At 42.0% G+C, this 13,823-nt stretch overlaps 1 protein-coding gene across 1 annotated transcript; it reads right to left on the bottom strand.

Moving 5' to 3' along the window:
* Positions 1 to 380: 380 nt before the first annotated feature.
* Positions 381 to 13,699, bottom strand: LOC311260841 (uncharacterized protein). Its single transcript, XM_084359098.1, has 10 exons — positions 13,595 to 13,699; positions 12,825 to 13,019; positions 12,545 to 12,725; positions 9,776 to 9,959; positions 9,467 to 9,564; positions 8,924 to 9,304; positions 8,599 to 8,775; positions 8,042 to 8,229; positions 5,795 to 6,018; positions 381 to 4,428 (listed from the first exon to the last, which is right to left on the bottom strand). Exons 1-10 carry the CDS (start codon positions 13,676 to 13,678, stop codon positions 3,831 to 3,833), a joined length of 2,310 nt encoding a protein of 769 aa, XP_084215224.1. The 5' UTR covers positions 13,679 to 13,699; the 3' UTR covers positions 381 to 3,830.
* Between the last annotated feature and the right edge of the window lie 124 nt (positions 13,700 to 13,823).

Below are 13,823 nucleotides of genomic sequence, written 5' to 3'. Positions count from 1 at the left end.
TCGTATTCTGGACAATAAAGATGGACTTGTCATAGAGAGGCCCCGCAAAGAGATGTCAAATCTAGAAACGTTCACTCTCATCCTCAGCCAGGTCTTTCTGCATTTATCCTCTGCTACACTGCATGCACCAAGCGAGAGCCAACATCAACTTCCTGCTCCTCTCTCGCTGTTTACAACAGCCCGCAACAGTTGAGCAGATAATACTGCTGCTAATGAAGAACACACCATAGTCCTCCGTATGAGCTGTAACTTACCTGATTATCTTTCCATCCATGAAACTGGCAGAGTGATTCCGTTCAGCCAGACCCTTCAGGGCTTGCAGCAAGTCTCCATGTGAAAAAAAACATTTTCTGAATTGACAAACAGCCTTCAATTGGTCAAGCTGCACAAGTAACAACTTCTATGGACAGACTAGACAAAACAAATTAGTGAGTGCCTGCGGTCAGTAGAGAGCTTTAATGGACCCAACAGAGGGTTTGCTGTTCTGACAGAGGTCCACCGCCCCCGGGCTTCCGTAAACACAAACACAGCACCTGGCCTTCTACATGTGGGCTGAAAACAGGCCCGCTGTACACAAACACACACCCCTGCCCATCTACTCCCTCACGTCATACACTGAGTCAGACTGTTCTCATGGCACAAACGCTCCGTGTGGATCCAGTCAGTCCCAGCAGGCTTTGGTGTTGATTTTAGTGGTGATGGAAATGACGCAGTATAGAAGCTTCAATGTGCTGCTGTTTTCTGTTTGGAAATGCTTTCAAATACAACCTTGTATACAGTAGCTGGGTTTACAACAATGTGTTTGGGGCATTTTGAAGTATGACATCAGAAAAGTTGGATGGAAAATGGCAGAACTTGAAAAGAACGCTCTCATTTTTACACTGGTTTGAGGTTGTTTTTGCCTTTTCCGAAAAAAAAAAAAAGGGTTTAAAGTGTAGTGCAGTTTGTTAGAATTGGCCACCACTAGAAAAACTGCTAACTGCTGCTAACTGTAGCTGCTAGTTAGCGCAGTTAGCCGTGCAGCTAGCAGTCTGGACTTTAAACACTTTTTCAACTAAAGTTCATATTGCGCCTTTAACGTGCTTCATGGGAGATGGAAATACCTTATTCAAAGTTCGAATGTAGCAAACATGTATCCCACATGGCTAAAGCTGATTCCAAAGAGACGAAAAAGGAAGAAAAATAGCAGCAGATTAAAACCACTTCGTCATCGCTCCGCACAGATATAATGTCACCTTCCACATATTAATAAGCAAAACAAACAGGGATGTTATATTTCCAGCGTGTTTCCCTTTTTTTCAATCATTTAAGGTTCCATTGACGCTCTTTTAGTCACATCATCTTGCAGCGCCCTCTTCTTCTGCACTTGTGTATTGTTTCAGACTAGAAAATTGGTGCCACCTACTGCTCATCTCTACGAACCGATTCCTAGCAATTGCATAATGCAAGTGGATGGAAACAAGCATTCATTTGCATTTTCTTGTGAGTTTCTCAAAATCCGCTTACAATTTGTAATACATATGGATGGAAACAGGATTGGCTAGTGTCTCAATAAAGGCTGTTTTGTCCCAGATACCACTTTAAAGGTAGTTTTTTGTACATATGCAGATGTAACAAGATTGAAGCAGATGAAAAGCCAAAGCATCACAACAGTCATTCAAATTCATCCTCTGGGGATCCTGAATGCACAAATGCCAATCCATCAAATAGATAGTATAATCTGAGCCAAAATGGTGACCCAGCCAACAGACAGACATCCCTAGAGCCATGCAGCCGCTGAGAAAAAAATTCACTCTAAATTTGAAAAAGCTTTCCTCACCTGTGTGTATCCAGAGGTACTCGATTACAAAGACATCAAAAGTTAATGCCCTGCAAACTGCAAAGACACTGGCCTTCATACGCTGTAAGTGGAAATAAATTACATCACCCTGCCTGGGAAACTTAAAGGAAGTCTGAATCACTGAACTTCCCATGAGGGTAAGTAACCATTGTCCACTTCATTTGTTTTGTTTGTGCCCTAAGTCAAAATCAAGAAACTCAATTCCCAAGACTTTCCTCTCTCCATCTTCCCCCTGGCACAGCATCGCTTGTGTGAAACTTAACCCCTGTATACCTGTATATCAGATGTATCTATGCTACTTTTCAGTTATAATTGGCCTGTTGGTCTTGTATATCTGTTCTTACCAGCAAAACACTGATGAATCATGTGTTTCACCTGTTTATACCTGCTAAAACTGACCGAGGCCTTGTGTGACAGTACAGCTAAAGCACCAAGAGACACGATACATTAACCTGCAAAGGTCTGAAAGGGGAAACTGTTTCGGGAGTGAACCTGTAAATTCCTAACAGATTGAGCTCCTATCATTGAGGGCCTTGTTTTTCAAAGAGTGGCTGAAAGAAGCTTGTAACACTGCAGGATTTGTTTCAGGCCAAATACAGATAACATTAGCAGACAGACAATGGGGTCACTGATCTGAGTTTTACTTGTAACAGAGAAGCACGAAGGCCTTATCGAAGGAGTCCGTGAATTACAGTGAGGCTCTTGTTCGCCAGCTTATGCTCAGCCAGGCATGATGGTGTACCACTTAGTTTTGTGACCAATCTACTACAAATGCGGCTGTTGAGATCGCAGTGGATCAACAGCCAAAAAGAAAAGAAACTCGGGCTCTTTTTAGTGCTGATAACAGAATCTTATCTGCAAGATATTGGATGTTACAAATTGACCTTACAAAATAAGACACCCTGAACCAGACACCTTTTCTCATGCAATAGGGAGTTTTAAGTTCACGCCACCGCAACATCACAAATAGAAGCTTAGTCAGTCTGATACTGCAGAGCAGGATGACTTCTGCAGATGTAATCTTCAGGTGCGCCAGTCTTATTTATCTGTCATCCTCCTGGGGCTTCGGAGAGCGTCTTTATCAGGGTTCCACAGAAAGGAATTCGCAAAGACTGCAGATGAAATATGGAGGGATTGGTTTCAGCAGAATCACCGCTGGCAGCCCTGAGAGGAGGAGATAATTACCACTTTGACAAGCTTTGATCACAGGTACAGTTATTCTCAGAATGTCGGTGTTGATAGAACAATGAGATGACGGCCTTGAAATTCAGATGAATTTGCCCTAGTTTTTCCTCCCCCCGCTACATGCTTAGATTGTGAATAGAAGCTCTGTCTAGCACATAAGGAGACAAGGATGACAAAATGAGGGTAGTTGACGTGGCATGGCTTAGCTGTCCATAACTCTCTTTTGATTTATAGAAGTGGAGAAAGGGGATCTGATGATGGGGGGGGAGTCGTGTATAAGTCATCCATGACCTGTAAATACTGTGGGTGGAATGAATCACTGTGGTTTCTTTCTTGTCAGGAGGCAGCAAATTATTCAATAAAATGACAGAGGGATCAGTGAGCCTTGTGCTGGAGTCAGTTTTAGCAAAGTAGGAGGTGTGGAGTCAGGAGGGGTAACGCTGGTGGGAAGGAGCGAAAAAAAAAAACTCAAGGTGAAGATGTAACCTCACCACAGAGAAGAAAGGTTCAGTTTATTGAGATCTCTTTGAAAATGCATCCAGACCACAGCGCAGGCCTAAAGCAAACATGCCTCCTACACTACCTGCCAGGGCTAAACTCAGATGCAGCATTTGTTAGCAGGGCCACCCACTCATAGGAAGGAAGAGATCTTTGTGTGTGTGTGTTTGAAGGTCGAACAAGTCAAATGACTCAGGTTTTTCCTCTCTGACCTCAAAATGTAAACAAAGAAGTTCTCAAGTCAGCGCTGTGTTTATGTCACATAGGTTCTCATGGTTTGGAAGTGATTCTCCCATTCCTGCAGGTTTCATTTACATTTCACCTCTTCCTGTATCCTACTCATTAGCCCCGTGCTGATGTTGTTCTCCTGAAGGCTCAGATGCCGCAGTGGGATATGTGTCCTGCACAGCAGCGCCCCCATAATGTCATTTCCTCCCACGTCGCTGATGCCGTTCCTGTCCAGATCCACCTGCCGCAGACACATGTTCTCTTTCAGCATGTCGGCCAGCAGCCTGACCCCTGGATCTCCCAAATTGTTCTCATCTAGGATGATCTGAGTAAGCGTGCTGTTTCCTCTGAGGCTGTCGAAAAGTTCCTTCCACGCCGCTAGATCAGCGCCGCTGGTCTGCGCCAGCCCCAAGTACTGAAGATATGAGTGGTGCCTCATATATGATGCTACTACCTTTACCCCATCACTGCCCAAGCCATTTCCCCCGATATCAAGTTCAACAAGCGCAAACACCCTGAAAGAGCTCCATCCGGTGGGGAGCTGCAGAATCTGATCCGACGGGAAAAGCATCGCCTGCTGGATAGCAGCAGCAGCTCTCGCTGTTTGCCCTTGCAGCTCAGCTATTCCATTTAACAAGGTCAGGACTCCATGGTCACGCAGTTTGTTTCCAAATAAGCTGTAGAGAGAGAAAAAAGTGGTAACCATGGAGATTTCGATTCCTCTCTGAACTGCTCATTTCAAAGGATTTTCACTAAGGTGTACACTAGCAACCTGACATAGTTTTCCCTTATTAGGGTACAAAATATGTTCTTCTTTTCCATTGTATGACAATGTTTTGTTTGTGCTTGCTCTGCCTGACTATTACATCTAATGGAAAAATCCTGCCTGTCTTATGGATAATTTTAACACACATCTCCGTTATTAAAGGTGCAATATGTGAGCTTTTTAGTCGAAAACATTTAAAAATCAACTAAAATTGTCAACATGAAAAAATAGCAGTTTTAACTTCATGACATTTATAAATTGTGATGCAGAGATATCGACTGAAGTTAGCATGCTAACCAGCTAGCCCCAGCCCGTCCAGTCCAAATCTCCTGTGCCATCAGTGTAAACCCCCACACCCCCCTGAGTCTAGACCATTAAATGCATGGCTAACCAAGCTAACTAGCTAACAACAGCTACAGTTAGCAGCAGTTAGTGGTTACTGTGGTGATATGCTGCCCCCTTTTTGTTTGCAATAGGAAAATATTACATATTGCACCTTTAAGATGGACATTTTTGGCATCTTTATTCAAAATATTCAGTCTGTGGGTTTCAACAATTGCACACGTGACTAAAATGATGCATTCGGGTATTTTGTTGGAATCTATACATACATTTTCATCATCGTTTAGTAATTGTAGTTTCATCAACTCTTACTGTTTGATCTACTGTACATGTTAAAGGAATCTTTTCTTTAATCCACACAGAAAAGGGTTTTGAGGCCAACTACCCAACTCTACTAAGCTTAGCTAACCAGCTTCTGGCTGTAGCCTTCTATTTAACAGACAGATAAGATAGTGGTATCAATCTTCTCATGTAAAAAAAATGAAGAAAATGAAGTGATGATCTATTCCTAATCCTATTAAGACCGACACTATTCCAGTTGTGCTCTCGCTGTATCTCACACATCTGTCAATATGTCTCTGAACAAATGTCACAGATGAGCTCCTGCACATTAACTGTATTTTGTGTGGAAAAAGAAAATAACTCAGATAGGTAAGGCACTGGAGGCATTTCTTGTTCACATAAAAAAGACAGATTGTGTAATTCAACAGCAAAAGGCTAAGATTTTATACTTCAATGCCAAGGCCGTCCTTGGCTTAACTGTGTCTTTTTACTGTCTCTTCAGTTTTATTATGTTCTTTTCTAAAGTCATATTGGAACACTTTTAAAAGGCTGGTGTCCTCACATCAGCTTTTTATTCAGTCTGTTGTGCAGATTCAATTGTTCTCCTTTCATAGAATTGGATGTAACATGGGCCAGTGGTGCATGGGACTTACTGTAAGCCTCTGACCTGAGGCTTCACTCCCAGAACGTCCAGCAGGATGTGAGCACCATATGGGCCGATGAGGTTTAGGTTGAGGTTCAGCAGCGTGACCTCGGACAGGCTGCTCTTGAGGGCCCCCGCCAGGCTCAGCAGAAGGTCATCCGTCAGGTCCGTGTTCCTCAGAACCAGCTGCTCCACCTCATCGGATGTGCTCAGCACCGTCATCATGGCATCGAGCTACAGTTACAAACCAAGAGACAATCATATTTTTGGATTTGGTTTGGCTTGGTGCAAAACGGCAGTGTTTATTTATTTGTTTATTTGACGGTGGGAGCATCTTAGCTATACCAGAGTTAGCTATAAGCCGATCTGTAGTCCATGAGCAGGAGACAGAGATAACATCTCACAGTGATGCAGAAACTTTAATTCTAAAGTTAAGGTATCGAAAAGGTTGTCTTATCACTCAGAGTTTACCCACTGGGCTTCGTAAAGATTTTACAAGGCTATAGAACTGAAAGAATGTTGTTAGAAATGGAAAAATCTTATAACAACACCGATACATTTATTTATCTATTGTGTTTTTTATGTTCTATAATCCTGGTAGACAACGGTCTCCCACATGAGGATGCACGACTGTAAAAAAGAAATGATACAAACAGAAATAGCTCATCTATCTTCTAGTTTACCTCCATCGCCAGACAGGTTTAGGTTTTCTGAAATGTTTTTTCTACCTCATAGCACAGATAGATTATTTTGCACCACTGCCCTGAGAGTAGAGTTTTGCGAACTCTTGATAGTATTAACTGTCTGCATGAGAGCGCAGCATAGCTCCAAAATGTGTTGTTGGCCAGGAATGAGACGTGAGCTGGACAGGTGCTGGGGGTTTTCTAAACACAGAGGGGGGTTGAGAGTCCAGAAGACATATGGTCTGGCTGTGGGCCACAGCCACTGTGCCACTTTGCTGGACCTTGAGGAATTTTTCAGGCACCTTTCGAAGCTCTTTCATCATGATGGGTAAGTCCGAGCCAATTGCCTGCCTGTCTCAGATAAAACTCAGTGACCATTTGTTACAAACCGTTTGTGTATTAACCTTCACGATGATGGAATAATCCTTTAAGTTAGAATGACTACAAACTGATAACATAACGGCCTTTTTCAAGTATTGAAGTAGATTTTAGATATTTGAGTTTTATTTCTAACATTGTGTGTGAAATCGATAGCAACACTAACACTGTAGAGGTTACTGGGGGGGAAAAAAACTGTCATTGGGGTGAAACTACTTTGAAGTAAAACATTTTTTTTGGCCTTTTGATCCACTGTCTTTCCCCCAACGGATAGCCATCTCTTAAGTTTAATACAGGTTTTGGGGCTAATAAATTATGTGGTATTGAATCGGTGCAGAGACTCATGTATTCAACAATACCTGATTCAGCATTTAAGGCAGTATCAGAGGCTTTTCTGATCCTGGTATCATTAGGAGAATATCCCTAATTAAGATAGCATCATCTCATTTAAATGCAAATATTCGAATTTTTGATATTGAAATTTGACATTTTGTCGAAATTACAGCATTATTTCGGCTGCGTCATTGTGAAAAGTTCAACCCAGTCACCATATGTGACATATGTGTCATATCACGTTCACATGATATCAGGAGGCGGAGGGGACGGTGGTGGAGTTAGGGACCATGTCGTTTCAACATTTGTAAGTGTGACACCACTGAAGATTTGTAATGAGATGTTGGGACATCTCCAGCCATGTTTGTTACAAAAACTGAATATTATAACCCTAACCCTAACCCTTGTGTCGATGAAAGAGGTATTTATAAGCCAAAACATGATCTTTTCCTAACCCTAACAAACTGTTTTTGTGCCTATACCTAACCAGAGCTCAGCATAGTGTTGTGACAAGAGAGAAATAGAGGATCCTAAAGAAATAAGTTTTAACTTATCTGTGGTTTTGCAGAATCATCATTTGTCAATATATTCACACATATTCTGGTGGCTGGGGTGGGAAATGTGCATTATGATTTTCTGGCTGAATACTAAATAACTACTTAACATTAATGACAAATGTTTCCATTTAAAGGAAAAAAATGTTTTCTATTTATATTCATTATATTATTTGGCAATTGTTTTATCGGTTTCACCTCATATTGCAGGGATACAGGTATTTTAAGGGCTTCTGTCAGTGATGTAATGCCAAGAGCATCTCTGGCAAAAACAGAGATTCACCACAGTAATTTGTGTTGTACACACACCTGAGCCTGCAGGTCTTGTTCTTTAACAGGCTCTTCTTTGCCAGCATTCTGGCTGGCTGTGTCCTCTTCTTCCTCTGGCTCTCCATCAGGCTGCAGGACCGTGTCACTTTCTGCACTGAGCTCCACATCTGAGCCTGGAGCTTTGGGGCACGATGACAATCTCTTCTGGAGCCGGCACCTCTCCAAGACTTGGCATATGGAGGGAAAAAAAAAGAACAACTCAGGCGCAATAAAACTGTCTCTCCTAAAGCCAAGTGCACACAGTGAAATTGATACCCAGTGCTGATGTGAGAATGCAATCTAAAATTCAGTTTGAGCATTCGTGTTCAATAGGGAAAACAAATCCGCTGCAGTGAGGCATGTGTGCGTGTTTGTGTGTGAACAATGTCTGCATAACTTCTCCCACACGTCATCCGTCCTCCTTTAAGCAGACATTGTTCAATGCATGACTTTATTGCAAATTCACCATTTTCTGCTCAAGTGTATTATGTAAATCAGTTACAGCACTCAAGGGGGATTCCAGTACGTTCCTACTGTGCTGCGGTTTCTTTACTCACTGCTCCCCTTGAACCAGTTGTGTTTGTTTGGGCCCTGCTCCAACGCGGCGCTCATTTCCACACATTCTTCATAGAAGTCCTTCAGTCTTTCCCCATCTCTGCTTTTCCCATTTGATCCCAGGGCCTTCTGTTTCTCCCCGTTCTGCTTAGTCAGAGCTTCCTCATCCTGCAATGAATCTTGAAAAAGAGACGCTCTTGTTCTAAAGAATATTAAATGGAAACACCACATGCGGATGAATTGAAGGTCATCTGCACCTCCACTTGACAAGCATTTTGTCCTCCTCTATTTTTCCGTCTGGTCTTACAGGAATGAAACAGTGCTCACCGAGAACTTTGCTTGTCTTGTTCGATCGCTGCTGCTCCAGAGTTTTGACGTTGCTGGTGGATCTCTGCTCGCCTCTGGCAGGCGATGATTTGTCTTCACACTCTTCTGTCACTGTTGACCTCCGAGCGACCCCCGAGCCCTCGCTGTCTCGTCCCTCTTCCCTCTTATTTCCAGCTGTCTTGCCTTTGCTCTCTTTTTGATTAGTTTGACCCTTGCGTCGTTTCCTCTTGGAGGTCTCTTTAAATCCAGCCACAGCAGGGTCCTCGCTGTCTGTAGATCCTCCACCGCCTTCCTTGATGTGTTTTCTTGTCCTCCTCACAGATTTTTTCCCTGGTTTGGCGGGGATAAACAGAGGGGATGATGGACATGACTCGACGGTGCCTGCATTGGAGGCAAAAATGAAAGAAAGAAAAAAAAAAGATGCTTTGTGGGACATTTTGTCTTTAAACTGGTCCATTAAAATCAAGAACTGGGCCTAATGTCAAAAAAATGTTGATGAATAAGCTTTAGGAAAATTGAGACACTCATTTCCAGGCTTTGTACCGTTGCCAGGGCTCTGCTCTAGGGGGGGAATTAAGTTCTCCTTTGTGCCGTTGTTCAGCTGCTGGCAGGAGCTGTATTTGTTTCGGAGACTTGTACATCTGAAAAAATGAAAAACTGTGCTTTCATCATGACTCATATTTCCCCCCTTGTACCACCACCAACACCATTCCCTCATGCAATATGCATCCTTTTCCTCCTCTGTCAACCCACAATACATTATATGGCTTTACCCAATCTGTTTTGACTGGAACTAATTTCTCATTTTCTGCCAATGCGACGCTGCCCGTCTCCCGGAGGATGAAATCTGACCTGTAACAGGGTGTCCCACCAGCCAGCCATGTCAACCTGAAGCAGCTCTTCCTGCCCTGCTGGAAGCCGGGAGCGTAGCGGTACTCGCAGCAGGAGCTGATTCTGGCCACCATGATGCCGTTTACGTACAGGGTGGCACTGAAGGGGTAACCTCTGTGTCGCTGAGAGACAAACTGGAACTGCTCTGAAAGATACAAGGGGAAACTATTATGTAATTCTCGAAGGTTGGAGATGTTTGCTCCTTTTAACTGATTCAGCATGGTGGTCTGTCTGTCTTGTTTGGCTTACGTTGCTGTGAAGGTCAACAGGTTCGGGGATTTAATTTGTGTTTATTTGTGTTATGCTCATGGTGCTGTAAGAGGGATGGCAGCATCCAGGAAATAGAATCAGCAGTGGTTCATAATCTATTTGGCCTGTGACCCTTCATAGTCAAGCAGTGCCCCTCATCACAGGCTGCATATTAGAGGTAGATTTATGTTCAGTTCATCTTCAATTGAGGCACTTATTTTAAGGTTAACAGCTCCACAACCACCTTTTTGCAACAGAATTATAAGTAATACTTTAGATTGGAGAGCACATACACACCTTTAACTATTTTGCTATTAGCATGCACATAATTCACCAGCAGAACCTGTGTAGGTTAATAAGTGTCAAACCTTCAAAGTGGAACATATCCTGATTTAGAATGAGTTTTGTGTTTTGTAACATAAGAATAGATCATATTCATTACCTGTGATGAAGGTAGAAAGACTATTCTTGTGGGACCACCATTTTAAGGCCCAGACTGAGCAAAGCATATTAAGATCTTGGTTCATGTACAATGTCTTTATGTACTGTCAATAAGCAGTAATCAAGAGGGTAAAATTCTTAGTTAATGGCCTGGTAGCTGTAGAATATGATCATGGAGGAATAGGGCATTAATAAGTGCTTTATAATGACTAATAAAGAGCCGCTATGCTGTTAATAAGCAGCTAGTTAATGGTTAATATGTGTTTCCTAATATAAACTGTTACTGAGTTATGACATCCAGATTATATCTGTGGTTTTCAGAGCGTGTCCTCATCAGAAAAACAAATATATAGATCAAATATTGCATGCAGCTAATCAAAACCTATATTTACATTTGTTGTTACTGTAGGTGGTGACCTCTAGTGGCTGTAGTAATTACAACAGCTGCAAAGGAGAAGGTGAGGAGAAGTAGTAGAAAAGAGTGGAGAAAACAAGCACAGGACTGTCATTCAGGAGACCAGAACAGCAGTCAATGGTGAGTTCTTTAAGTTAGATAATTTATGTCTTTGACAGAAGCAACATAGAGATTTTAAGTCAAACCTACTGTATATATCTCCCTAAAGCTAACCAAGTAGTTTTCATGCCTAAACCTATCCAAACGGCGACCATACGACAAAGGTGTGTCGTTGTAACGCTGCAACAGTTATGTTGTTTTGGCTGAGGTAATATATGTCGTTTGGGAGACGCTGGCAATCAATGAAAATCTGTATTGGATTGTGTCTATAAGATATAAACAATGCAGCCAAAGCAGTCTGTAATTTTGTGTCTTTTAATTTTTTTCTGCAAACCCTCAGTTGGGAACAACCGGCATTCAGTATGTCACATTATTTTAAAAACAAACCACGTCAAGACCAACATCTGACTCCCTTAAGTCCAATTCAGGAGAATCGAGTGGAGCAAGACTTATAGGAAGAGCAAGATCCAAGATCTGAGGCTAATTCAAAAAGACTAGGCCCTCATTTGCACTCATGTATAACCATTGTAAGTCATTGTTACTGTTAATATGTAAAGAGTGTAAAGAGTTGGCTCATTCACCCATATTATAAAAACAGCACTAAGCTTTAGTTTTACTGTGTTTATGGATACAGATAACTTTGTCTTTATTGTCCAGTTTCTAGACGTCTCTCTCTAAGCTTTCTGTTTCCACCAGAATACAATAAAGGGGAGTGAATTTTTGTCTGTGGAGCTCACAGCTTTGAAAAATTACATTTTAAAAATTCAGCAGCAACAGAAACAATGTCCTGTTTCTATGGACAATCCACAGAGCACCCTGCCAAAACCTCTCCTACAGTGACTCTTTCTTCTTTAAAATTTAATTCCAATGAAACTGTTCCCAGAAATTTGCTCGTCACAATAAAGTCACAAGCCACTCTACTACTGTATCTACAGTGGACGTAACATTATATTGTGTAAAAGCAATGCAATAAAAGTACTTTTTTTCCCTCTATATGCACTGTCTTCTCCTTTGTTTTCATCTTTTACAGCTACAGAAGATTTTGTAAACAGATCACAATCACACCTCCAAGCAGAAATCCATAACCTCTTTCTTGTACATCTGCCTGAAATTGTGATTCCCTCCCTGCAGTGACGGTTGTACAGTGTGTATCAACATGTACCAGCTGCGAAGATGAAATAACTTGTCTTGTCTCCTGACTTGTGATGGTAGTCTATCAGGTCACCCATCAGCTCTCTTTTCTTGTACTGCTTCAATACTGAACGTCCTCATCATCCTTTTATACAATGTTGCTTTGAGGGCAGATGGGTAATTAAATGTGCGAAAAGAGGGAGAAGATTTAACACCTCTTATTTCACTCTATTATTCTGGGCTTCTGTTATAAATGAGGTAAAAAAAAAAAACTTCATTTTTTTCCTTAAGATTGCTGAAACTCTGTAATAGATAGTATTATAAAAGCTAAATGCTCTTTTGTGCACATTCTTGACCACTCTTGCAAAACAGCTTTGCTCACTCGCTGCTCCTACCTCCTGGAGTTACCAAGTCTTTGAAGACGCAGATATTCTCCCCTCCGTTGACTTGCTGGAGTACCTTCAGTTCATCCCGTGTCAACCCCAACCCTCCTGACCCCCGACGACCTTGTCCCAGGTAGATCATCGTCACAGTGACGTTGGATTTCTTTGCCTCTTTCTGTGCCTTCAGGTAACTCTGATATGAAGAGAGAGGACGACAGAAAGAGCTAAATATTTCATGTTGAAAAGAAGAAGTTCAGTGCATTTACTGGAATTTTAGCAGATATGAGAGTACCTGCTTTTTAGGGTGAACTCCAGTTCTCTGAGAGGCCACTGAGGAGAAAGATCCTCTTCTTTTGTCGTACAGGTATGGGCAGGACTGACTCAGAGCCCCTTTCATTGAGCTCAGACTGGACACCTTGGTTGAGATGGCTGGAAGGTAAACGTCGTCTTTAGAGCTTCTCTTAGAATGGGCCATTGAATCGTCCAGCTGTGTTGGGAACAATGCAATAATTAAAGGGGTGAATCCACGTTACATCTCATTTTAGCCTGTGTGCCTTTCTCTTTGTGACAACTACCATGGGATACTACATGAACACAGGAACACTTTGTAAAACCATTGTTGGTAAACACAGTTAGTTTACTAATGATTCCCAGATAGCATAATGATTGTGGTCCAGATCTGGCCCGCAGCAAAGAGGCCATAGCATGGTCACATGTCAACCAAGAGTGAACTGAATAAACCAGAACTGGCTGAAATCTGGGCCACAGTTCATTTCTATTCTGGTGGGCTTGATCCGGCCGGTTAATGAGAAAAGAATAGTTTCTGTAAAATGTTTATTTGTTCTGGTCCTTTTTTGATATTCAAAAAACATTGCATGAAAACATCAAAATCCTCCTCTAAGTCGATGTTCCTTGTTGACCTCATGCAGATTTGTCTGAGCTTTTCTGGCCATGTTTTCCTGAGAAACTCCTCTGTGTTCTCCTCCCAACCTGTTAATAAGTTAAGGCATCTGTCATGTCATGATAACAAAGGGGAGAAAATAACAAAAGCTGAATGCTGACCTTGTAGATCTCCACAGTGTCGGGATTCTCGAGGAGGAGGAGTTTGCTCTTCGCTCTGATCAGACTGGCGATGGAGTGGATCATTTTAGCATCTCTAGGCTTGGCTGGGATCTGTAAAAAATAACACTTCTCTTACACCTTTAATCCATTAAAACAGGATGTTCAGTTACACAACCAATAATATTCACAGTGATGCTGAACTTTGAAGAGTTGAATGGTTATAAAACAT

Source organism: Pagrus pagrus (assembly GCF_965226575.1).
Source record: "Pagrus pagrus genome assembly, chromosome: 8".
NCBI lineage: Eukaryota > Metazoa > Chordata > Actinopteri > Spariformes > Sparidae > Pagrus > Pagrus pagrus.
The sequence above is the reverse complement of the archived record's forward strand: the minus strand, read 5'-3'. Positions and strand labels throughout refer to the sequence as shown.